Here is a 27,541-nt window from a genome sequence, read left to right as displayed (position 1 = left end):
ACGCACGCTCACACACGCCACACGCACGCACCAAGACTCAGCGGCGCGCGGGATTGTGGAGCTCCTTTGATTTCATCCAAGAATCCCCGAAACGGACCGAGCTCTAACCAGGAACAAAGCTACTCAAAAGCCTGGACTAAAACCTTCAGACACTAAGAGAAGAGGAGTCTTTACCCCGAGGAAGGAGAGGTGTGCCCCGGGTTGAGTGGATTGGTCCGCCCCGGTCCGGTTCTGGAGGCGGATCAAAAATAAAAAATCTACGTGAATGTAAACGAATGTGATTGCAGTAACATTCATTCAGGTAAGGTTTTATTTTAGTCGCTCCATGTGGCTTTTACGCACAAAAACAGGATGGCGCTGCGTAATGGACTATCGATCAGCCAGTCTCATTCACGGTTAACGGGATCCATAGAGGCTGCCGCCGCTGGTGTGAAGGGCTGTCTCTCCTGCCGCGTGCACGTGTGCTGCAGTGCGCGTGCGTGAGGCGTCTGTCTGACATTTAAACGGCGATTTACGGTATAGACGCAGCGCCGCGCTCTGATTGGTCCGGACTTAATTGACGAGCGCTGGAAACACGGCACGGCGTTTCGATTCATAGGTTTGTCCACACAGCCTCCAGCGCATGCAGCGTGTGTGCAGCGTGTGTGCCGCGTGTGCGTGTTACGTGCAGCGGTGCAGCGGGTAATCTATCAGGCGCAGGCACAAAGGCTGCTGCAAGACCTGCAAATGAGGTCTTTATTCTATGGAAGCGCTCATAGAACCATTCAGAGCCCTTTATGCATCCGCCTCTTGTGTTTCTGTTTGGGTTGTTTTAGTCCTGGTTTGGATCTTATCTCTGATGGTGATGGTTGTGATGGTCTGGCCTATTCTTTGATTATGCGGAGTTTTATAACTGTCGTGTTGAATCATCTTGGAATTTAAATTAGTCCTGTATTTTGTCCATGGATAGTCTATGAACTATGAATGAGTCCTCACCTTATGTTCTGAATGAAGCTTATCTCTGCTGGAAAAGAACTAACCTGGTGTGAGGTAGTGTATAGGTAGACTGTAGTCCCTGAAGGGTTATCATTAGAAGGTACAGGTGGGTATACTTTTATTGTCCCCATAGAAAAAAATATGCTCAGTTGACCCATTATTCAATGCCACTGGGACCCATCTCCAGAGCTTGGCTTAGTCAGGACTACCTTAGCTGGAGGATTTGACCTATTGTGCATTTTTTGGGCTGATATAGGAAACCGGAGTGCATATGGAGAACATGCAAACATGGACACAAAAAGGCCCGGGTGACCTGGGATTCAAACATGGAACCTTTTTGCTCTAGTGCCTGTGGGGCCTGTGCTTTTCACCCATCCTGGTTGGATGGGTGGACACTGGTTGTGGACAGTATGCCACAATGACAGCAGTGTAGCACCAAACCATCTCCAGACCTTGAACTTGGACCCTGGTCCGGAGTAACTAACTGGAGGATAACCGTAAATACTGTGCGTGTTTCACTTTGATGGATAACCCCATAGGAAGCTTCTTGCTGTGAGGAAAACTACACCAGGCACCATGTTTACACAGCCAGGTTTACACAGCCCACAGGGCACTGCTGGTTGTTCATATAAAGCTCCTCGATTCCAAAGAAGCATGCAAACCCGACAAGTGTGTTAGGGGGGTATTTATCTCATTGTTGGGACTAAAGTCTGTACAAATATTCATGGGAACTACCTCCCATATGAGGCCAAAAATCAGGTTCCCATGGCATAAATCCTTTATTATTACATCATTAGATCAACATAATAGTTTGAAATTCAGATATGGGTTAAAATATATTAAGCCTTAGGTTTAGATCAGTCTCCAGGAAATTATTGGAAGTCAAGGTAATGTGCCCAAAAAGAACTGAAATCTGTGTGTGTGTTCCAGATTGGTCAGAATGATGATGACGTCTCCAGAGAAACTGAAGAAGAAGCCTCCAAAGGACAGTCTGACGCTGCTGCCATGTTTCTACTTTGTGGAGGTGAGAAATTCACATGTGCAGTATCACAACATTATCCCTTTGTGGCCTGGCCTAGAAAAAGTCCACCTAAGTCTTATTTTGCACATTTGCTGTATTATCATTTTTAGGAAGTTATAACATAAGTGTGAAGTTATGTTGTAGACAATCCTTGCACTTCAAATTGCATTGATAATTCAAAATATTATCATATTTAATTCTTAAAATAACTAAAATGCCCAATTTATCACAAAAAAGTGAAAAATATATATATATATTACAAAATTCATACACATTTTGTTGTAAATGAAAAATGAATGTAATCAAACCAACATCACAATTTGAGTTGGTGCAAATATCAAAAAGCAAAGACTCAAATTATTTAGGTAATAGTATGCTATTATTGAAGAAAAAAAAGGTCTAGTTTAGTCTAGTGTAAACCACAAACATGTTCTGAAATTTATAGTATTCTTAGCTGAGCAGTTCAGATCACAGAGTAGAAATGGCATGGGGATTTGGCACATTGTAATTTCTTTCACATGCTGCATGATCCTCCTGCACAGCCATTTCAGCCCCTATCCTTCGTTCCACTTATTTAGAGAATGTTCCACTTTTTCACTGATGAAACATGAAAGTAAGATAAAAAAAAACCCCAACATCATATGTTTTTCCCCTCAAAGAAAAAAATCAAGACTCATGTGTATTTGCCTTGCCTTAAGACGTTAATTTGGAAATCTCATCAGATCTTAGAAGTGAATGAGTGTTGGTGGTGGTCGGAGGAGCCAGTGGTGCAGAATGACAACCTCGCTTCTGTCAGTCTGCCCCAGGGCAACTGTGACTACAATAGTAGCTTACCACCACAGAGTGTGGAGTGAATGAATAATGCACAAATAATGAAAAGTACTTTTGAGCATCTGGAAAAGTGCTATATAAGACTAATGCATGATCATTATTATTATTATTAAAATGTGTAAAACCCACCCAGGGTCACCTCTCCTCAGCAGAACATTCTTTACAGAGGAACAGTGTGGAACAGACGGACCAGAACTCCTTCTCCATCTGCTGCTTCTCACACTTTCATAACAGGAGCACTGCACAGAGCTCAGGCTCAGAGAACATTTATGGAGACGACATCACACCACTAGAGAAAAGACAATAGCTTTACCTGTGCTGCAATCAACACTCCCTGCATTTACCCCACAGAGTCTGATCAGAGAATGCAAGCTGCGCCATAGGATTTATTGTGTTTATTTTTCATATTTGTTTTGATGAAACAAGGCACATCTTTACTTTTGAACATGCACTAAAATAATACCTGTGTGCATTGTGTGTATGTCTCATGCCTTCTTCTTATATAAGCTTTAATATTGAGCTATACATTAAAGGTTTAAAAATATGACATTTTTCAACTGTAAAAACTGCTGTTTTGAACATCCATCCAGCCATTTTCTTCCGCTTATGTCAGGCCAGGTCATGGGGGCAGCAGTTTATGCAGGGACTCCCAGATTTCCCTCACCCAGACACGTCCTCCATCTCCCTAGGGAGCTATCCAGGGGCCTGAACAGATGCCCGAGCCACCTCAGCTGAGTTCTCTTGACGGGAAGAGCTCTACTCCAGGCTTTTCCCATATGATCAAGTTTCTCGCCCTGTCTCTAAGGGAGCGCCCAGCCACCCTGTAGAAGAAACTAATTTTGGCAGCTTGTATCTGCGATCTTGTCCTCTCGGTCATTACCCAAAGCTCATGACCATAGGTGGGGGTAGGAGATGTGACGGTGGAATTGAGGAGATCTTCAAAGTATTCCTTCCACATCCCCAGCTGAGGTCAGCAGCTCTCCACCTATACTGTAAATAGTGTTAGTGAAGCTCTACTTTCCTTTCTTGAGGCATCGAACGGTTTGCCAGAATCTCTTTGAAGCTCGATACGACTTCTTCAGCCTGACAGCATCCCTTACCTTCTTTGTCCACCACTGGGTTCAGGGATTGCCACCGCGACAAGTACAGCAGACCTTACAATCATAGCTACTAGCGGCCGCATTAACAATGGAGGCAAAGAACATGACCCAATCAGAATTCATTTCATGATCCCCTCCCAGGTGGTGGGTCCACGGGAGGACAGCCCCATGTTGCTACTCCGGGTTGTGCCCGGCTGGGCCCCTTGTGGAAAGGCCTGGCCATCAGGCACTCGCTGTCGAGCGCCCACCCCAGGCATAGCTCCCCAGTAGGGTCTTGTTTGATTCCTCATCATGAAAGGCTTCTGAACCGCTCTTAGTCTGACCCAGCCCCAGGATCTGTTTGCCATGGGTGATCCTACCAGGGACATGAAGCCTACGACAACATAGCTCCCAGTATCATTCGGGTGCTCAAATCCCTCCACCACGTTAAAATGGCGGTTCAAGGAGGAACTGTTTTGAACAGGAAGTCAATAATCCTATTTCTATTATTAAGCTGTTTTAGATCAATATTATGGTTTACAGTAAACTAAATCTACAATAATGTGTATGTGTATGTTATAGTTTGACACTAATATGTCTTGTGTAAATAAGTTGTGAGTTGACAAGTGTTCGTGTTGTGTCCTTGTGCAGCTGCCGATCGTGGCCTCCTCCATGGTCTCCCTGTACTTCCTGGAGCTCACAGACCTGGTGCAGCCCGCTCAGGTGGGCTTCCGTTGCCATGACCGTGACCTCAGCATGCCCTATGTGGACGGAGGAGATGAGCTCATACCCCTGCTCATGCTGCTCAGCCTCGCCTTCGCTGGACCCGCAGCATCGGTCAGCATCACAGCCTGGTTTGGCCTTTCTTTTGTCCTAGTTAAACATGGTTCAGTACTGGTTTTGTCCTAGCTTAGTCCTGGTTTAGTCCTGGTTTAGTCCTGGTTTAGTCCTGGTTTAGTCCTGCTTTAGTCCTGCTTTAGTCCTGCTTTAGTTCTGGTTTGGTATTAGTTTAGTCTTTAAACAAACAAAAGTGATTAGCAAGCTGTTTGGTGATGCTTTCAAGAAGGATTGTAAAGATGTGTAGTTAGACCAAAACAAATTAATGATCATATTTTGGCTTGAATCTAGTGTAGTCTTTGTGGTTACTGTTCTCTTGTGTTCCTGGTTCCTTGGTGCATATTACAGTTGTTTGTGTGTCTGTTCAGATCATGGTTGTGGAGGGCTTGATCTACTGCCTCCAGTCCAGGCTGAAGCTGCGTCGGCCTGAGGGGAGCATCAACGCAGGGGGCTGCAACTTCAACTCTTTCCTCCGGCGCACCGTCCGCTTCGTAGGTATGCTATACAGGTCTCATTTTCAATAATACAGAAGATTGACCTGTTTCTTGCTTATTACTAGTTTCACAGGCTTAGATGTCAACCATGCATGTTTGAGTATTTTTGCAGTCTCTCCCTACCCTCTCCCAGGCCCTACTGAAATTCTGTGTGATGCTCCCACACGACAATTTCCATAAATATACAAAAACATGATACAAAACTGTACACAACAATGTGACAAACCTGATGTGATGTGCAGTAGTTTCAATAGTAGAATGCACGTTAATTGTGTGATAGCGCTCTGAAGGGAGAGTGACATAACACTTGGAGCAAAGGAAGAGGAGACTCAGAGCGCCAAAAACAAAAATGAAACTATGTTGTTTTCAGTGAATATAGCATTTTCAAAACAATAAAAGGTAACATGGTGATCTAAATATGTTATGTTAGCAGTTATTACCCCATAGAAGTGTAATACCCCCTTCTTTAAACAAATGACAAAACTATAAAATCATACAAGAGAATTATTTAAAACAGTGTTAATGCAAACAAGTATGTTTATTATTTGAAATGGAGTTAAGCATAAAATCCACTTTTTTGCCACATGTTAGTGTGATGTTAGTGCAGTGTTAGTGTAAATTAGTTAAATTAGCAGTTTTCTGGTCCAAAATGCCTAAATGTAAGTGTGTGCAGTGTGGTCACTGCAACTTCAAGTTCTACATGACATCAAGCAGGACTTCCCTGATTACAGCCAGGTGTTTCTGATGATAAACATCTGGCTATAGGGGCAGAGTTTGAAGTGTGGATACCTGTTGAAATTCACATTGTTTCTCCTCCTCCCCCCTTACTCTTCTCTTTAGTCCTCCAGGTATTGCCCAGTTTAGCAGCTCTATTTTAAATGTGGTTGTGGACGGAGTTTAGGTGTTTGCCCCCACTTTAAAGTTTTTATCTGGTGTAAGAGTTCACTTAGTCAAGGAGCGCTGCAGGTTATTCCCTGGAGTTACCAATAAAATTTCTTTAACCAAAATCAGGACATGTTGAGGGAACCTGGCAGTGGGAGAGGTGTTCCTTCCTGTTGCATAGTTACAAGTTGCTCATAGTTACAGCGGCCCTGGGATAAACTGAAGCATGTCTGCCAATCTGTGTCTACGGTTGCCCGCTGCTGTCCAGATCAACCATACGTGTGATCAGTTAGTGGGTATGATAAACCAGTAAATAAATGCGCAAACATGGAGAACAGAATTACTTTGCTCATCTCGCCAGGGGTGTTCTACATGTATCTGTACGGTGGAATGTTCAGCTGTTACCATCGAGACACAATGTGTACATTAGCAAACACTGTCAAATAAGGTTTAAGATTATCTGAAAACTCACGAAAAAAAATACTAATTGGATTTAAACAACACATTTTCAGGAGCCTGCATTCATCCCATTTAGATGTGTGATTTTCAACAAAAAAGGTGAGAATAACTAATTGAAAAACTGTTGGCTAATGCTAGCTGCAAAAAATGACATCAGCTGCACAGTATCAATGGCATTACTACAAATTCTAATAAAGCATAGCGAAAAACCTCATCTCTTTTTCCTTAGGCGTGCACGTGTTTGGCCTGTGTGCCACGGCTCTGGTCACTGACATCATCCAGCTGGCCACAGGATATCACGCCCCCTTCTTCCTGACTGTGTGCAAACCCAACTACACCCAGACCGGAGTGTCATGTGACCAGAACCCCTACATCACCAAAGACATCTGCTCCGGGCACGACCAGCACGCCATCATGGCCGCCAGGTGCCCACAGCGTACATGCAACACTCTACAACGCTCAAAGTTTAAGGCTGATAATAGTTCATACAGAGGGTGCAGAATTAAGGGTATTCAAAAATATATCTCAAATAAATAAAACCGGACTGCTCATTAGGCTCTAAGGAGTGCAACTGTCCAGTAACACTTTATTTCAAAGTAAATTATATATTTTATTAATGAGTATAGAATGGTTGTAATATCAATATGTCTTGAGGGTGACAGTCGCTCAGTTGGTAGGGGGCTCATCCTCTGACGATTGGCAGTTTGAATCCCACTGTCAACCAGTGTTGGGCATCTTACTTCAAAAATGTAATTAGTTATAGTTACAAGTTACTTCTCCCAAAAAGTAACTGAGTTAGTAACTCAGTTACTTTTTGGGAGAAGTAACTAGTTACTAGGCAAAGTAACTATGCCGTTACTTATTATGTTAAAACAATAAAAACACAACAGATGTGAACCTTTAACATTTATTTCACTTTAACAGATTGCCACTATATTGTATTTGTTTACAAGTAAATTATAGAATGTATCAAAAATAAAAAATATATAAAAAATTGTATTTGAAGTGCAAATAAATCAACATGTCACGCAATTTCAGACAACTGTACTTCAAATATTTTCTTCATTATAATACTGAAAAAAATCATTGTAATGTATTGCAAAACTAAGGCATTCAAATGTAAAATAAGACAAAACCTTTAAGCTTCTCTGGCCACACACTGTAATTCTCTGCCCAGTATTCAAATATTAATCACTCTCATTTCAACATAAACTGAACTTTATCCAACTCTTTAACATTCATTAAAAGATTCACACAATCCCTCTAACTCGTATCTATTCCTTTATTTATCTATCCATCCAATCAGCTGTCGATGCACGTGTGGACAGGACATAATTTCCCATCATGCATTAAGCGTTTGTAGTCCATGCAGGCGGCCGCTGGCGGTGGAGAGCTGATGCGCTCGCCTTGCTCAAAAACTTCCCGTTACCGGCGCACAGGTTATGTCAGCGCAAGTCGGTGGCATCTTGGACACAAAACTAACCGGCATGCACCGCGCACCGATCGACGGTGATAGTATCTGCGCCCGCCTCATCTCAAACAAGCCTTTTATCTCACCCCGAGCTGCGTTGCAGCTCCTCGGCTGAGAGACTCTGATGAAGAGAAGAGTGAACTGAATTAAAAGTAACACGCCACATTTTATAGTCAGTAACGGTAACGGCGTTAGGACGCTGGGAAAAGTAATTAGTTAGATTACTCCGTTAGTGAAAAAGTAACGCAGTTAGTAACGCCGTTATAATGTACATGTACTCCGTTATTCCCAACACTGCTGTCAACATAAACTTTGTTGGTAGAGAGCTGAGATCCACAGTGCTATTACAGCTACCACAGATAAATGCTGTCATTCTCTCCTTGGGCAAGACACTTAACCCACCTTTTGTGTGCTACTGGATGAGTGGTTCTCTGATTTGAAACACTACCTTGAGTACCTTGAAAAGCTCTATTTTAATGTGACCATTTACCATTGATTATCAGTCTCAGCCCTTTATTTTATCTAACACACACATTTTACAGTTAGACATGCAAACAAAGACATGCTTTATCCCAGCTGGTTAAAGGTACACTTTGTAACTTAGAGATACCATACTGTGGAACATTCCTGGGAAAGCAATAACAACTCCTGATAGGCCTGTCATGATAATTACTATATCAACTTTATTCAATATATCAAAGTTGGAACAATATATTTTGGGGCTCAAAATGTATCATCTGTACGATTTCTTCGTAAAAGATGTGGAGTATTTTTGTTTTAATACAGTAACATACAACAATGATAAGGAGATTTATGGCAGATGAAGATTTAAAGAGACCTACAATCTGAATTTCCCTATTGGGATAAATAAAGATTTGAGCTCTAAAAGGTTAAATACGTCGATTCTATAGCTAATTATCGGTTTATTTTGTTATTTATACATTGCAGCTCATGCCTTTTAATGGTACTGTCTATTTGGTTTACAAGGATTATCTTGCATTATTGTTGTTGTATCAGTTTTGTTGTTTCAACATTATTGTTTATCGCACTGTGTTTCTGTAGCAATATATCGCGATTCAAAATTAGTCATCATGACAGGCCTAATCTCCATGGAGACAAGCATGTGTCAGATCCTGCTCTAAGAAAGTTATACAGTGCACCTTTAATTGTACACTATAGATATGGGCATATGGCTGTGTGATACATTCATACACTTACTTCTTTCATATATTTTCAGTATTTTTACATGTAATACACTAAGTTAAAGCATTTTGTCTTATACTCTGGTCTAAAAGTGCATTGTGTGTTTGACAGGAAGACATTCCCCTCTCAACACGCCACGCTGTCGGCCTTTGCAGCAGTCTATGTCTCTGTAAGTTCACCTCAGAAGCCCTTTACAGCACAGTCACAATGTAACACAGGCATCCTCTATAAAAAGCATGGGGCTGTTTAGCTGGTGTCAACAACAGGTGCAGAGTTCAACAGTCACAGCTTTTCGGCAACTTCTCACAAGGAAAACACAAATGTAAATGTGGGAGTCATAATATGCAATGTGGGTAAATCCAAACTGAAAAATTACTTCCCTTGTTGTGATCGCTCATTTAAATGTCTGTTACTGTCAGCCAATCATACCCTGCTCCTTCAAATAATAAACTCTTATAGCCCCATGTGAAACTTCATAGCCAAAAAATAGGCTAAAATAAAAGCATTTTGGGTGTTGCTCTGAACAACATGTGTCCTTACTGTGAGCAGACTTGCACCTCCACAAACCTGACTCTTACTTGTCCTGGATGAGAGGCTCCTCCTCTTTGTTTACATAGAAATGATGTTCCTGTGGCTGTAAAATTCTACACAAAGGCAGAAAACTAATTTACCTCCATGTTCTGAAGCATGGTTTTAATTTTCTGTTTCCATGCAATCATGCAGTTGATGTGCCACCTTGAGAAAGTTACATACTGTAGCTTTAATCAACAATTTGTTACTGTCAGCCAATCACAGCCTGATACCTCAAATAACCCTAACTCTTAAAGCCCCAATGTGTAACTTTTCAACAAAAAATAGACTAAAACAAAAGCATGTTTGTTTGTTTTTTTTAATTTTGGAAGTCTAGTCCTTCTATAATTTATTCATTACACATAACTCATTTGTATGTGTCTTTATGTTTAGTTGTTGTCCATGTTAAAAGTAGTAGCTAAAATCTCCTTCCCCCTTTAGAGAGAAATTGGTAACACATTTGAGTGAATAGAGATCAGAGCAGAGATTCTGATGGCACAAAACTTGTTCCATTTTCGATAAAGGATTAGCACTGCAAACCCAGAATTTGAATGGCTGTTCTAGTTTTGTTGGGTTTTAATTAGGGGGTATTTGACGAGACAGTGTGTTTATTTAAGTGGTAAAATATAATGCCTTGTTGCTTGCCAAATCCAGAATTATATTTATAATGATATGTATAAAAATACAGATGGCTATCTGTCTGTTCCCCACACCCTCTGTAGCGCATCCAAACATGTTCGTCCAATAAGATTTGTTTATTTCAGTGATGCATGCAAAACATTTAGTGCTTTGTTCAATGATTCTGCAGAAATCTGTCATGTTTTTCAGTCACCTGTGATATTTTTTCCCTTTCTTTTTTTCTCATAAGCAGCCATATTTGTTTTGATATGGATGGACCATGTGTCCCAGATTGGCTAATCCACCTCAGTCACACCTATCTGAACTCGGGGAGATTCACATCTTTGTAAAGTATTGAACATGAATTCTATGCGGCAGTGTTTGGATTATAGGGTAAACACTATTGTTAAATGTAAAAAATAATAATTATTATAGATGGGAAAGCTGTATTTCTCCCTGGTTTCTCTCTCCTGTCACATTTCCATCACTGTCAGCCAATCACAGCCTGCCAATTTTACCTCACAACCAATCTCCTCATGCTCTCCCTTTCTCATTGTTGTCATTTCAGCCAACAGAGTCTATCTGCAGCCACTGTACAGAATGGAGGTTTTATGCAATATGCTGTATTCACATTCCAGAAATTGTCATAAACTCAGATGGTGGGAGGGGCCTATATAACTCTATGGGAGAGTCACTGTTTTTGAAAGAAACTTATTATCCACAAATGTTGAACCTCGTCATTATTTATTTGGGATTGGCTCCACAAACTTGTTTTATTAATCTTATGGGTTAAAATGCTTACAGCTGACAGTTACGTCTTTGGTGTTGAATAATGGCACCACTTTCTGAAAATACTGTTATATGAAAAACTAATTCCACTTTTGTTGAACTTTGTGCCTGTTTTTGTTTCATCTGGATAGAGATATTAATCATAAATCAGGTCAAGAAATCTGCAATCTGACAGTTAAACAACAAATTCCACCACAGAATTCTGACCTCCAGCTCTGTCTGAGCTTTAGGGATAAAGCTCTACTCCATCATAACCGTGCCAAAAAACATTTTCTTAAAAAAGCTGAGGGCAAGTGATACATTTACAACAGCTGCGTGGTTAATCTGTTTAGGGGTTGATAATCAAGTATTAAACCAAACCAGATGTGCAGCTACTGGAGCTCCTTTCATCATGATGCTCCCCATCAGCTGCACCCGGATTCTTCTCATTTCAGCTACAACAGTAGCTGCAACTATCTTTACCACAGCAGCAGAACCGCCAGTCTCCTCAGCCTCTCCACCCCATCTTCACCACCACTTGTTTAGTCCCCAGAGATATATTTATTTTAGTGTTGACAGTTTGCTGTATTGTGTTGCACAGATGTACTTTAACTCCACCATCTCGGACAGTACCAAGCTGCTGAAGCCGGTGTTGGTGTTTGCCTTTGCCATCGCTGCGGCTCTGACCGGTCTGACCCAGATCACACAGCACCGCTCTCACCCCATTGACGTCTACGTGGGCTTCCTCATCGGGGCCTTCATCGCCGCTTACCTGGTATGTGCAGCTTGGAGATCACACATCGAGACAGTGGGACACTATAAACAGTAGGGTAGGGACAGTATTAGTGGTTTTCACATTCAACAATGTGATGATGTCAGACTCCCAGATGGGGGCAAGAATTTTATCTATTGATAACATTGTATTTATATGGAAAATTTCTGAAAGAATAGTTTACAAATTTTTTACTTCATCATTTCTATTAGTGATGATACCCAAGAACTCACTGTATTACAACAAAAATCTGCATTTTAACAATATTTATTTTAGCTGCCTCAATCTGTATTAAATATTTTGGCCTATAAAATGTAGTGATGTTGTGTGAAACCCAACAATATTACTGAAAATAATGTAAAATGTACAGTATAGTTGTAAAAAATCTTGTACAATTTTAAACAAATACAAAGATAAACATGTAGATGTGATTAAAAAGTTAAAAACATTTGTTGTTGTTGAGATAGACTGAGCTATAAAACTGGCCACACACATTGCTATGGTGTGAATTAATGTAAATAACAGATTCCACTGTTTTATTCATGGTGTCTGTAAATGTGACGATAGTAGAATTGCAGTGTTTGTTCTCATAACTAATGTCACATTCCTACAGTGGACAGAACACACATTTTTTAAAACTCCTCCTCCACCAAAAACGTGTCTGAAGTGGTGTCATCTATGCATGTTTGAGTAATCAAGCAATCTCTCTCAGACACTATTTAAACACTCCTTATAATTAGCTGTAAGATTATGTCCAATGCTCAGCCCATAAGTCAATGTCACATATGCTCCTGCAATTTTCCATACATACAGTTGAAACCAGAAGTTTACATACACTGCATAAAAAGGCATGCACTTTTTTCTCTCTGTCTGACATGAAATCAAACTAAAGCTTTCCTGTTTTACATCAATTAAAATTACTAAAATGATTTCTATTTGCTAAATGCTAGAATAATGAGAAGTGTTTTAGACAAATTTCCATTGCTTTCTTCAAAGTCAGAGGTTTACATACAGTAAGATTACAATGTAGTTAAACAATTTGGCAAAATCCAGATGATGATGTCTTTGGAAGCTTCCGATTATTGACAACATTTGAGTTAATCAGAGACACACCTGTGAATGTATTTGAAACACACTGCTTTTTCTAACGTTCATCTCTTAAAATAATTAAACACAAGTATAAACGTCATGGTAATGTCCAGCCATCATACCCCTCAGGAAGGAGGTGAGTTCTGTATCCCAGAGATGAACGTGCTTTGATCCAAAATGTTCATATCAACCCAAGAACAAAAGACCTTTTAAAGATGCTGACTGAAGCTGGCAAGAGTGTGTCATAATCCACAATGAAACGAATACTGTCCCGACATGGACTGAAAGGCCTCTCTGGAAGAAACCACAAAAAGCCAGATTACAATTTTCAAATCCACACAGGGACAAAGACCTTAATTTTTGGAGACATGTTCTGTGGTCTGACAAAACTAAAATTGAACTGTTTGGCCATAGTGAGCATTGCTACATTTGGAGGAAAAAGGTGGAACTTTGCAAGCCTGACAACACCATCACAACTGTGAAATATGGAGGTGGCAGCATCATGTTGTGGGGTTGTTTTGCTGCAGGAGGGACTGATGCACTTCACAAAATAGATGGCATCATGAGGAAAGAACATTATGTGGAAAAACTGAAGCAACATCTCAAGACATCAGCCAGGAAGTTAAAGCTTGTGCAAAAATGGGTCTTCTGTTCTGTCAAACTGGTTATAAAGTGGCTTAAGGATAACAAAATCAAGATTTTTAAGTGGCCAGGGTGTTGTATTCTCAAGCCCTGATCTCAGTCTTATTGAAAATGTATGGGCACACCTGTAAAGACATGTGTGAGCAAGGCTATAACTTGCGGAGAACCTGGAGTTGTTGTGGAGAACCTGTTGACTCAATGCGATGTACTGTGTTTTCAAGAGACATTCCTGACAAAGCAGGATTTGGAAGGATTAAATCCACTAAACCATAATTTTCACTGGGCTGGGGAGTCCTGCATTGATATTGATGATGGGACAAGAGGGCCCATTCCTGGTGGAGTTTCAATCCTCCGGAATATGAGGCTTGGCTCTTTTATTAATATAATTAGACTTGAAGTGGACTGGTATATAGCGACCTTACACCACCTTACACAAAATGGCAAGGAATGTGTTATTTTAAACCCCTTATGAGTGTCATGTTAATGAGACGGAATATCTTAATAGACTGTTTTTTATTAATTCATTTGTATAAGACAAGAAGTTCTCAAATGTGCTCATATTTGGAGATTTTAATTGAGACATTATGGATGATAAATCAGTGTTTGGCAATCACTTGAACCAATTTTGTGAGGATAATGGTTTAATACTGTCAACTAAGGCCCCTTGCCTGCAGATAGTTGTACTTACATAAGTAAGGCTGGGCACACCACCTCTTGGTTGGACCACTGCATATCTACAGCAGATGCACATGCATCACTGACAGATATGAAAATATTTTATGAGCTTTCAACAACTGATGATATTCCCTTTGGGATGCAAATAAACTGTCAGTTTTTGCCTTGGACTGAAATTTACAAAAAGGAAAGTGATGCATTCTTTTTGGACTGGAGAACTGCACAGGAGAAGAAATTCTGCCCTATTCTGTGAGCACTGATAATTTGCTAAGAAATATCTACCTGCCCAAGGAAGCAGTCGTGTGCAGGGATTGCAACTGCAAAAACTCTAAACACAGAGCAGCTATCAGTGCTATGTATGAGGATATTGTCAAATTGTTGTTTAAGTCAAGTGAATCTCTTTACAAAACAAAATCTAAAAAGAAAGGACGGCCAGGCTGGAATGCCCATGTCACTGAATTTTATCCTAAGGCACAGGAGGCTTCCTAGGAACGGATACAGGCAGGAAGACCAACACATGGGCCATGTGTGTAAACAAAAGCAGGTCACAAATGCTCGATGTAAGTATGCGATGTGTTTTATAACCAAAAATGAACAAGCTATGAGAGCGGACTTGATGGCCTGAAAACTCTCTTGTAACAACACATTTGTCTTTTGGAAAGAAGTAAATAACATGACTGCCACTAAAACATCCTTGCCATGTGCAATGGATGGCACCTCTAGCACCGAGAACATTTTGGAGCTTTGGCGTTAGCACTGCAGTAAATTATTTAACTGTGTTCAGAGTGAGCCCAGACTGTTATGACTGATGTTGGCCATGCAGATGTAATCCTGTCACATGAAGTCCTTTAAGCTGTCACCAAACTAATAATAAGGCCAGTGGGCAAGATGGTATTTCAGCAGAGCATTTAAAATGTGCTAGTGTGAGGTTAGCACCACTGCTTTCCATCAGTCTCACAGGTTTCCTTGTTCATGGATTTTTACCTGAGTCTTTGTTAACTGTATTGCTAGTCTGTGTCATTAAAGATAACACTAGAAAAGTTGGCTGCTCTGACAATTATAGACCTATAGCTCTGGCCAGCATAGTGTCAAAGATTCTTGAATTAATTCTGTTGGACAGGATCTCACAATTTATTATCCACAAAGAGCAGTTTGGGTTTAAGACTCTGCTGGGCACAGACAAGTGTGCATATCAGTGGAGGGCCGTGCATTTCAGCCTTGGACCTTCAGTGACGTCCCACTTACACATTATAACATCACCTCTATATAGGCTGGTCAACAACACTTAATTTCAGGTGCATTTAAAACCAATAAGCAGCATTGCATTCACAATTAAGAGTAGGAGACTAAGTTCACCGATACTGTCAAAAATAAAAACGATTTAAAGATGCCAAAGAAATGCCAACAAAATTACGCTATGTGAACTTAAACAAATTTGTCCAATAATTTAAGCAATGTCGCCATTTCATATAGGACACCAACCAGACAATAACAAAAAAACTATTCTATATAAAGTAAACAGATCATTTGCAGTTTTTGACAATAGGCTATACAACAGCAAATAACTGAAAATGTGGCACAGCTGAAATTGAACGAACTTCAATGCGCCACGTTATTAGTAACAGTATAAACTATTATCATTGTGGAGCTCCGTCTCTCTGCTTGCCTGTGCACTGAGCTGCCAGTCCACTCGGGTGTCTCCAAACGTTTTTACATGCACTGTAGCTCGTAAGTGCCTAGACGTCCAACAACAGTACAATTTGCAACGTTTCTCAGAAGCAGTGAGCCACGGGTACTGTTCATAGTTGCTCGTTTGGAAATGACAGACAAACCCTTTTCCTTGCTGGGACAGATTAGCTAGTGCAGGGATTGGCTGACCTCTTCTTATAATATCCAGCTTTTCTTGAAAGGCCCATCTTGAAAGTGTCGTGGAAAGTATATCTGCAATCAGATCAATCTCTTCTCCTCCTTCAGCCATTATGGGTTAAAAATATAGCAATAGCTGTTGGATTTAGTTTGACATTCTGCAAACTGTCTCCTTTCACACTGTATCCAATGAGTATGCGTATCCATGCACAGGACACGTACATGTCCAGTTTGCGTAAGACCTTCTAGCTAGCCCTGAAATGCAGAGTCGAGATTTGATTGGCTATTGAAACTGACTGTGTCTGTGTCTACTTACAGTGGACAGGGCCTGCTCTGTTTACTCTGAAGACCCCAGGAAAATGAAATTTGCTTGACAATACAAGCTAGCTGAAATATAATTGGTTAAAAACTCCATCCATCCATTTTCTTTGCTTATCCGGGACAGGTCGCAGGGGCAGCAGTCTAAACAGGGACTCCCAGACTTCCCTCACCCCAAACACATCCTCCAGCTCCTACAGTGGGACGGTGCTCCCAGGCCAGCCCAGAGACATAGCCAGTGTGTCCTGGGTCTCCTCTCAGTGAAACATGCCCGGAACACCTCCCTAGGGAGGTGTCCAAGGGCCAAGACACCTCAGCTGGTTCCTCTCGACGTGAAGGAGCAGCAGCTCCGAGTGCCTTCCATGTGACCAAGCTCTTCACCCTATCTCTAAGGGAGCACCCCGGCCACCCTATGGAGGAAACCCTATTCGGCCGCTTTGTCTGCTATCTTGTCCTTTTGATCATTATCTAAAGCTCATGACCATAGGTGAGGGTAGGAACGTAGATTGACCGGTAAATCGAGAGCTTTGCCTTTCGGCTCAGCTCCTTCTTTACCACAACAGACTGATACAGCAACATTGCATCGATCCGCCTGTCAATCTCATTCTCCGTCCTTGCCTCACTCGTGAACAAGACCCCGAGAAGCTCAAAACATGTAAAACTGGCTATATGGCTGGAAATCTCATCGTGAATCATTTAATGTATGCAGATGACTTTGTTTGTTTTTAGTGCGAGCACTGCTGGTTTACAGCAACTACTCTACATCTGTTCAGCTTATGGAGTGGAGTCCCTGCTTATTAAGTATAACATAACCAAGAGTATGATCATGATCTGTAGGACCAAAGAGGACAAGCACATGAGATATCCAGATTTTTGCCTGTCTAATGTTGTGTTTAGGGTTACAACAAAAATGAAATATCTTTGGCATATCATCACTGCAGACATGGCAGATGATGATGATATTTATAGACAATGCAGGGTGTTGTATTCTCAAGCTAATACTTCTATGCGCAAGTTTGGTTTGTGTTCTGATGATGTAAAGTTGATCTTGTTTAAATCATATTCTGCACCATTATACACTGCCCACATCTGGATTCCTTACAAAAAAGCCAGTCTCCAGAGGCTGCAGGTTGCTTATAATGATGCTTTACATGTGCTTTTTGAGGAGGCTGCGATGGACTAGTGCGACTTAGATGTTTGTCACTGCACGAGTGAACACTTTACAAGCTGTACTAAGAACTTTAATGTACAGTTTTATTTGCAGGCTGAATAAGTTAGTAAATGAAATAATAATTTCACTCACAAACATAAGATTCAGTGTAATATGCTATCAGTCTATGATGTGGAGACACTGCTATTGTTGTCTTTTTAAAACATAAATGTTTACTGTTTGTATTGTCACTGTCCTTGTCTGGTTTAGAAATGAGTCCGGGATAAAGATGAATTGTGGTACCGGTAGTAGTTTCATTAGCGAAATGAACGCTGATGGTGATCTGAAGGAGAGCAAAGATAGGGAGGGACTCAGAGTATCAAAAAGTGAAACTTAGTTAATACATTGTTTGAGGATAATACAGCAAATACAATAAAAGGCAGCAGATGATCTAAATATGTTATGTGTTAGCAGTTAATACCTCATAGAAGTCTAATACTGTGTAATTTGATACTATCTGTATTCCCCCAGGCTCTCCATGCTGTGGCCAACTTCAAGTCTGCAGAAGACGTGGTCCCAACTCCCCCACCCCCTCTCCCTAAAGAGGACCCACTGCGCGCCTTAACCGAGCGTGGCCATGAGTCTGTGTACAACAAGGGCCCAGCCTCAGCTTCAGAGAGCAACGACGAGATCGCCACTAACCCCACTCCACTCAACCGCCTGGAAGGCCTGAGCCAACTGCAGCGCGAGAAGGGTTCGGTGGAGAACCTGAAGCGGGCCAGTGTGGACGTGGAACTCCTGGCCCCACGCAGTCCCATGGGCAAGGAGACAATGCTAACATTTAGCAATACTCTTCCGCGCGCTAGTATTAATGCTAACGGTGTTCTCGGAGCAAATGATGCAGCAGAGGAAACAGTCGTCCAGCCAGTCCAACCTGTCCAGCGGAGGTTAAAGGCCGTGCAAGTCCCCCTGGACCCAATGCGCTCACAGCAGCTGGTGTCAGAGTGGAAGCAGAAGTCCATGGAGATGCGTGGGTACAAGGACGATGGAGACAGAGACGCCAGTGAGGATGGCTCTGAGGTGGGCTCTGTAGAGACAGATGATGGAGGCTGCCAGGCACCCCTATACCAGTCCCGGTCAGCCTCGTCCAGCCGCACCTCCACCCCACCACCGGGCGGCGCCAAGGCTGTGCCCACACCCCGACCACCTCAAATCCCTGAAGCAGGTCCTCCACCTGTGTCCCCAAAGAGTGCACTAACCCGAGCTAAATGGATGGCCATACGAGAGAAGACCACGGGAGACTCCTCGGCTCGAGCAGCCGCCAACCAACCCCGTTTAATGCAGGTGATCGCTATGTCCAAGCAGCAAGGCCTATTACCTATGTCCTCCTCTGACACACCCAAATCCTCAGAGACCACCTCCACCTGCTCCGGTGGCTCTTCTTCTAACGAATCTCCGCACTACAAATCCAACTCAGAAAAGCATCGCGACGGCCCTGGCATCGTGACGGTAGATGCCCACGCTCCACATCATCCGATTGTACAGGCTGCGCAGATCCCCCAAGCCCCTCCCCTTTCCGGAAACCCGTGGGAGTGGGCAGCGAATGGTGCGGACAATCGCGATACTTATGATCTGAACAACATGAAGCGGAGGGATTTGGCTGCGCAGGGCAGCAGTTTCCGACCACAGCAGAGGTCCGGTTCACCACTTTCGCCCATTCTGGCCGATGCGCACGCGGACATGGAGGGGCAGCGTCGGGAAATGGCCATGAGACGCAAAACGGCGCTGGTGCTGTTGGATCGGGATGTGCGTAACCAGGCCGATGCCGAACGCTACTACAAGAGCCTCCAGGGACGCCGCTACAGGGAGTAGTGGGGTGTCTTCTCCTTTAAAAGCCTTATTTTTGTGACATTTTCCGAAGCAGCAGAACGAACATGATGCTATGCAGAATCAAGCGGGAAATGAGCCTCTCAATCTAACACTTCGCAAAAGCCATCTCCTCAGCTCCACCGCTAAGCCTCATGAGAGTTGTAGTGTTCAGAGCCATTTCACAGCCATGAGGTGAGAGAAGAGCTAGGCAGAAATAGCATCGATTATGAGTGAGGGAGGCTGAGGGCTGTGTTTGGAGGAAACTGGTATTCCGTTATTCAAAGATACATACGTTTAAGGACAAATTGTTTTATCATCCTATTGTGATTCAATAGGCTACTATTTTTTTATAACACAGCTGTACGCTCAAACACAGGCACATCCACCCACTTCTTTTCTTAGCCTCAGTTATACTTTGAGTGAGTGACAGATTTAACCAATCACACTAAAATGAGAAGCGGCAGCTAGTTTTAGTTACTTCTTAAAGGCTACAAGAGATTGTATAGCTAGTTCAGGCATTTTATATATCTTATTTCCTCTTCCTTTATCTGGTTTCATCATCAAAAGATTTCATTCATTCAGTATTTCCTTCAAAGCTCAAAACATTTTCACCTCGTGACATCGTTAGATGGCAGGCCAGGAAGCCCATTCGCCAGTAGAGGGGACTACTCAAATCTGCCTTATTATGGTCACAAATCAGGACTGAATTCTTTTACTTCCACATGGCAATTCAAAACAAAACGTTATATCATTTGAATGGTCAACCGTGCTCAAAATGGCACCATAAAACAGGTAACTACACGATGCCCCTTCTTCTCAAAAGAGATTGGAGGATTGATAAATTGCAACATATTTCAACCCTGTGAAGTAAAAAAAGACAAATGACCTAATGTTCAAGGAGAAGTTGCGCCTGTTTAAATGTTATTTTTTTAAACAGCAGGGTCGTCCAAGCCCAGCCCTCTGCTCCTCCTATCGTGGTGCTCTCTGTAGGCCTACTGTGTGCTGTGTGAAACTGGAGCATGACTCAGCACTTCTGCTGGAGATAGCACGGATTATGATGTGGGCTAATTAATTTTCCCAGAGGAGGCTAACTAAAGATCTAATCTGGACTTTTGTGATCTTCGCTGGAGAGAGCGCTGTCGTCGAGCAAGAAGCGGAGTTTCCATGGCAACCGGTCATGGTGGAGAAAGAATAAGCACAGGATATGTAGAGATTTTGAAGAGATTTTAAAGAGATTTTGAGAAAGCACAAACATGCAACAAACTGGAAACTGCTCCCACTGCACAGTCGCTGGGTCAGGGGGCGCTCAGATGCTTCAGTACAATGCTGACCTGGCTCTTAGGTTCCTGGCTCAATTAATAACAGCAATGTTAATCATGAATATATATGACACAACAGTTAGGAGTTATCAAAGAAGATCAACAATGGATTTTAGGCAGGTTCAAGTAATGTTTATAGACACTGTATCTGAACTAGTTCATTTTCGATGGTTTGCAGTGGTCTAAATTTATTGCTTACTAAACTAATACATTCCGAGCATCCTAACTATTCACTGCGATGTTTATAAGCACTTTGCACACCTTTCAGAAACGGAGTTTTGCCATCACGGTAATGCTAGCACACTGACTCTCACTTTATGATTATCGGACAATAAACCGTAATTAGATGCAGACAGTAAACTGTGGATATATTTTTAACTCAAGAGCTTCTTATTGCTTATATGCACATTTTGCCCAAATGCATGGGAAAAAATCAGGTACAGGATGTTTAAGAGCAGAATTGAACATTAGTGTTTGCCACTGATGCTATCTTTATTTTGAAACAAATTCGGCCAATGTTTCAATGTGACAATTTGCCGAAAACATGCCTCACTGCAAATCATCATTGATTTCACCTATAATTTCTTCCTTGTTCTGGTATGGAATAGATCTTAGATCTTCTGTAGGCTATTTAATACACAGAGAAATCCAGTTTGGCTTATCCAGGGCCCAGGCAAGTTTTCTGCTACAATACCATGAAAGGTTACTCCTGGTGACAAGAGTGGGCTGGTCTATGACTAGGTTATATTGTCACAGTTTCACATTTACATTGTTACAGTTTTATGACTCAAAAGGTTTAGTGTCACCTGAACGCACCTCTGACCCAGTGCATTGTGGGAAAGTGAATTCTGACTGTATAATACTGTGTGTTGTTGCCTTTTGTTGTGGCGGTTCGCTTGCTGTAGTGACCCTCAGCATGTCGTCTGTTTGTGCGCTCTGATTGGTTCATCGTGTATGCTGTGTTCTGACTGGATGACAAGGTGTGTTCTGTTCTGACTAGAGGACACGGTGTGTTGTGTTCTGCTTGATCAAATATGAGTGCTGCTCTCTGATTGGATGAGACTGTGTGTCGAGTGTATGGATATATTTGTGTATTTATTTAGAATGGACTCATGTGGCTAAACTTCATAATGTAAGGACTGAGCAGCTGCAGGATCTCACCCTCAGCTTTGGACACAAACTTTTGCAAACACAACCAGATTATCCACCCGAAATTAAAATCTTGATGGAAATTGCAAATTTAAAGTATGCTATCCTCATGGTGCATTAGAGGCAGGGTAATTTGTAGAGCCAATTTGTGTTTCAAAAACAAACGTAGATTAACTTAAACCAAAAAACCTGACTGGTCACTGAGGCATTGTCAAGGTGTTGGCTTTACGTGTTGGATTTATCCACTGTAGCAGGAGTAAAATTAATATTGTACATGTGCCTGTAACCTCTGCATCTGTGCATAATGCCTGCAGACCCTTGCACTTCCATTTATTCATGCACATAACTAAACTTGACAGGGAAACAATCAACAAAAACAATTGACCATAATAAATAAAATATGCCAGCTATGAAAAAACTATCAAGTGAAATAAACTATTGAAATAGACTTGAATATTCCACCATGTCTTGAAGCAGCCAATACCTAAAATGTCTAACTACACACACTCGTAGTCTAGTCCGTGGATGGCACCTCTAACCTGTCCAGTGAAGCGTGGTGTTACACCTCATGGTGTGACCCATGGTGGTGTATTCCTGCAGCTCTGGGGCTGACCTCTGTTCCCCCTGGTGCTGACTGCTGTCCGTTCTGATTCTGACAGCTGTCCGTTCTGGAGCTGACCTCTATCCGTCCTGGTGCTGACTGATGTCTATATTGGAGCTGACCTCTGTCTGTTCTGGAGCTGACCTCTGTCTGTTCTGGTGCTGACCGCTGTCTGTTCTAGTGCTGATCTCTGTCTCTTTTGGAGCTGGTCTCTGTCCCGCTGTCCATTCTGAGACTGACCACTGTCCATTCTAGGGTTGACCTCTGTCTGTTCCTGGGTGTCTGTGGATGCTATTGTTGCTGTGATGTTGCATGAGTCCACAGTCTGTGACCATGAGCCCATGTCCATCTGACTGTCCTCTCACTGCACATTATCCTCATGTGAATATAGTGTGAAAAAGACTAATGCTGCTCTTTAACTGTCTGTGACACAGACCATGCATGCTTCAGGACAAACCAAACATTAAACTGTTCTGATCTCATGGCTTCTTTCCTGTCTTTTTTAAACATTGGTGCAATACTGAAAGGGGTAGGATAAATGAGCAGAGACTAATTTCCAAACTTGATTTCGATACTAAGGAATAGACTTAGTATTCAATGCCGGTTCCAATACCATGATGAGAATTTTTTTTTAAACTATTTCGACAGTATCTCTTCAGAAAATAGAATGTGATTTTCAACATTAAATGATAATAGTTTATTTTATATTACCATGTGGTCTTATATCTGTGTAATCCCTGGTAGGTTCCATAGTGGGCCTGGTACTGGTCTATATGGTCTTATACTTGCTCTGACACAGCTCCAGATCATTTTAAAGGAAAGGTTCATTTCTGTCCTGTGAATGTGACAATTTTGATACTATTTTAGATACTAGTGTTTTGTAATGTAATTTAGTATCTGATTTTTCATACTTTTGACAACCCTAGCAGGAATAAACTGTAGACTGTATCTAGAAATTGACATAGCTAACCTGTTAATCAACTCGTTCCAAAAATTAAGTGAGCATATTGAAAACTATCACCCTCTCTCTGTCACGGATGTTGTCAGGCTCACTATTCTTGTCTCAAAATGTTCGTATTGACCTGCTCTACAGGTTTGGTTGACAGCGTTACTAAGTGCCCGTTCACTGCTAAACCATCACCGCCCGTTTCTTGCTAATCCAACACCGCAGGAATATATATATGCACCTGTATTTCCAAAGTTGATATATCTTCACGGAAACTGTTCTGGTCAAGCAGGGCTAAAATTGCATTCCCTGTTAAGTGTATTAACCATGCATGTTGCCAATTGCCATGCTGCTAATTTGTATTTTAAACATGCTTCACTTCTCACTGTTTCCAGCAGAGGGCAGCAATCCAACTATAGATTTTGTTTCCCATAAAGTAACATAAAAAACATTAAAAAAAACAAACTTGGAAAGGTCTCCAAATGTGATCTATTAAAGATACTACAATCCTAATAAATCGTCTTTAATTCTCTTAGTTTATGAATATTTTACACAGACCAAACCAAAGCACTGGTCTGCTCGCCTTTGATGTTTCAGATGATTGGACATTTTATGAAGCGTTCGAAATCTAGGGAAGCACAACCAAACTGCCCAATTAGAGGCAGATTAAAGTGTATTAGCATCTGTTAGCTAAACCCGGCACATTACTGAGTTAACAGTGCAGTGAGATCTCTTCTTTTACATCTGATCCAACTAGGTCCACTCAGCAGGACTCAATCATATGTTTAATTGCTCTCTCAGGCCTGGTATTCACTGTCCAAGGCCTGGGGTTCATAAATATCCACACCTTTAAGTGAATGGGCCCAGTTCTGTGGCACAAGATTTGCCTTGTTGGAGAGGTTTATCCAAGAAAAGACAAGTGAAGAAGTTTGAACAGAGAAAAAATCTGCAAAATCGACACAAAATGCAACTTTTGTACGATGAAGATGAAGGTCCCAGTCAGCCAAACATGAGCAGTTTGTATTTACAGTGCGCTCTATGCCATAAATGCTTTCTGAGCAGGAGGGGAGCTATACCCTATCCAGATTTTATAATGCATCCATGCCACTGTCACATGACTATGCAATGTGAGCAATTTAAACCCCAAGACAAACAGCACACATGCACACTGCGCGATGGAACACACGATCAGTCATAGCTACTACCAAAGTTTGTCTGAGTGAATATCAGGCTCTTGGCTCTGAGGAGTGATTGTGTTCACTGTGGGCCACAAAGACTCAGCTCAGACACAGCGAGAGGAGAGATCACTCTGAGACCAAGACTCTAAAATATCAGACAGGCTTGATATAAGTCGCAGCATGTCTTTGGTCGTTCAACAGTTTTAAGTCTAATCTTTTCTCTGTCTCACTGTGAGACCAAAGACCCACGATTTTTAGCTATGACTCAAATTTCCCCACGATCCAAAACCTTTCATCGCAGACAGCCAAAATCATGCAGTGGACGCCCAGTTCTCTCTTTTTAGTTTTGAGCTAATTTTGACTGGATCATTTTCACAGCAGCAGTAGAACTAACAGCCTCCTCAGCATCTCCATCCCCTCCTCTTCACCCCTGCCTATTTTGCTATTTAAAAATGTAAAATGGAGGGGAGCAAGAGTGCACGTATTGGAATGTCTTTATCGGTTATAACAGGCTGGGACTGGCTGACAGGTGAAAGGATGTAGAGGGGATTAAAACTCAACAGAAAAGCCTCTCCGTGGAACATCTCAAGTTACATGTGCTCCGAGCCTGAACCATCTCACGCCTCCAGGATCATTATGCAGTTTCCATGGCAACGGTGTCCATACGCAAAGCGCCCGCCCACTCTATGGAGCAGGATCACAGCCAACAGTATTCTATAGTGTTAGATTATGTCTCTGATCACTATACCACAGTAATGCAGAGTTCAGAAAAATCAGACAATACTGCTTATTGTAGAGTACGGTCAGTTGTGGCTGTGGTAGGTCTACGTTTTCATATTGGGGTTTATAAAAGGAATATTTTATCCACAAATGACATGGAGAGAATCAAAAATCAGATACTAATCAATACTAAAACTAGTATCGAAACTAGATACTCATTTGAGTATCTAGTTGAGTAGCAAGTATCAGTACTAAAAATGTCACATTCACAGGACAGAAATGAACCTTTCCTGAATAGATTTAGAATGATCTTGAGCTGTATCAGAACAAGTATAAGACACATAGACTAATATACACCAATGGACCACTAAAAAAAAAAAAAAATCACATACTATTGTCTAAATAAAGAGTGTTTTTAGTATCATTGTGGCATCGGATTCATTATGGAGTATCGAGTTTATTCCTTAGTATCAAAATTGAGTCTGAAATTTTTGTGACAACATCTAGTAATTCATCTTGAAAATGACACACTAGTGTCAAGAGGTTGAGCTGTGTAAAGAAAGAATGAATAATAATGTTTCCTTGCATGAAATATTCCACAGCAGAGCATTAAACATATCTATCTCCAAGGTCAGATCAGTGGAGAGGTGTCCCCAGTCAGAGTTAGATGTATGTTTTTCACTGTATTTCTGAGCAACAGGCAGTGAGATAAATGCAATAAAGATACATTTATTGCCACACTGTGGAACATTCTTAGCACAGCAATAACATCTCTATGGAGACAAGAAGGTAATTCTCCCCACCGGAAGGGTTATAGACTATTGTCCAATCAGAAAGCAGAATCAGCCTCACATGAGTTTCATTTGAGTTGGTTTAATCTGCTCTCTGATCTGAATGGTCACTATCTAAACCTCAGCAGCCAATCCTGAATCAGTGCTAGTGCAGCCTCTGCAGCTCAGTGGCAAGGCAAGTTTATTTGTATAGCACAATTCGTACACAAGGTAATTCAAAGTGCTTTACAGAATAAGAAAGACATTAAAATCACACAAATCAAAACATAAATAATCACAAATAATCATTATAAAATTACCATTAAAAGAGAAGAGTGCAGAATAAAAACCTTTCAGTCGTATGCACAGCTAAACAAAACCGTTTTGAGCCTGGATTTAAACATTGTCAAAGTAGAGGCCTGTCTCACATCTTCAGGAAGATTGTTCCAGGTTTTAGCTTCATAAAACTGAAACACTGATTCCCCATGTTTAGTCCTGACTCTGGGCACCAGCAGGAGGCTGGTCCCTGAAGTCCTCAGAGTATGAGATGGTTCATATGGCACTAACATGTGGGAGATGTACTTTGGACCTAGGCCATGGAGAAACGTATACACAAGCAGAGCTGCTTTAAAGTCTGTTCTTTGAGCTACAGGAAGCCAGTGCAGAGACCTGAGCACAGGACCTGGTTCTAGTTAGGACCCGAGCAGCAGCGTTCTGGATGTACTGCAGCTGTGTTAAGGCTCGTTTGGAGAGGCCAGTGAGCAGGCCATTACAGTAGTCTAACCTACTGGAGACAAATGCATGGATAAGTCTCTCTAAGTCTGGCTTGTGAGTAAATTCTGGAGGTTCTGACACATGAGGCCTGTCCATATACTGAGAAAAACTTGTATCTGTCTCTATCTGCAGGTTAATACACTGGCAACTCAGGTTCAGATGTGACTGTAGCACTTCTTAAAAAATCATTAAGAGCAGAAACTACATCAGAAGTATTACTCAAAGATGGTGCTATAAAACTATGTACAACTACAATTTCTTCAAAAAGGCCACTTATTATACGAAGTAGTTATTAAAGAGGGGTTATTGTGCAAAATTGTCTTTCTACCATGTTAGAACTATGTTCCCTCATCAAAAACATGCCTGAAGAGGTTTCCTATGTAATTTATTCATGTTTCAGTAATCCAGCGATCTCCCCGAGCACTATTTGATCCTTCCTTATGGTTAGCAGCTAAATTTTGTCAGTCTACAAGCTTATGTCATCCATGCTCTTGC

The 27,541-nt window shown here is 41.6% G+C and overlaps 2 protein-coding genes across 2 annotated transcripts in view; one reads left to right on the top strand and one right to left on the bottom strand.

Moving 5' to 3' along the window:
- The window catches only part of smim7 (small integral membrane protein 7), a 46,589-nt gene that overhangs the window by 11,714 nt on the left and 7,334 nt on the right, over nt 1-27,541 (bottom strand). The window lies entirely within an intron of this gene.
- plppr3b (phospholipid phosphatase related 3b) lies at nt 251-19,829 on the top strand. Its single transcript, XM_033965149.2, has 8 exons — nt 251-301; nt 1,906-1,999; nt 4,558-4,743; nt 5,112-5,238; nt 6,808-7,003; nt 9,364-9,421; nt 11,810-11,983; nt 18,252-19,829. The coding sequence occupies exons 2-8, from the start codon at nt 1,916-1,918 to the stop codon at nt 19,590-19,592; spliced, it is 2,166 nt and encodes a 721-aa protein (XP_033821040.1). The 5' UTR covers nt 251-301; nt 1,906-1,915; the 3' UTR covers nt 19,593-19,829.

The sequence above is a fragment of the Periophthalmus magnuspinnatus genome, chromosome 4 (assembly GCF_009829125.3).
Source record: "Periophthalmus magnuspinnatus isolate fPerMag1 chromosome 4, fPerMag1.2.pri, whole genome shotgun sequence".
Lineage (NCBI taxonomy): Eukaryota > Metazoa > Chordata > Actinopteri > Gobiiformes > Gobiidae > Periophthalmus > Periophthalmus magnuspinnatus.
This window is presented reverse-complemented; position numbering and strand designations above follow the sequence as displayed.

Bases quoted from the DNA above. Each gene is read 5' to 3' on its own strand.
- plppr3b (XM_033965149.2), top strand. From the start codon at position 1,916: ATGATGATGACGTCTCCAGAGAAACTGAAGAAGAAGCCTCCAAAGGAC. The intron at 2,000-4,557 runs GTGAGAAATTCA...GTCCTTGTGCAG, and splicing joins CATGTTTCTACTTTGTGGAG to CTGCCGATCGTGGCCTCCTC. The intron at 11,984-18,251 runs GTATGTGCAGCT...GTATTCCCCCAG, and splicing joins CCTTCATCGCCGCTTACCTG to GCTCTCCATGCTGTGGCCAA.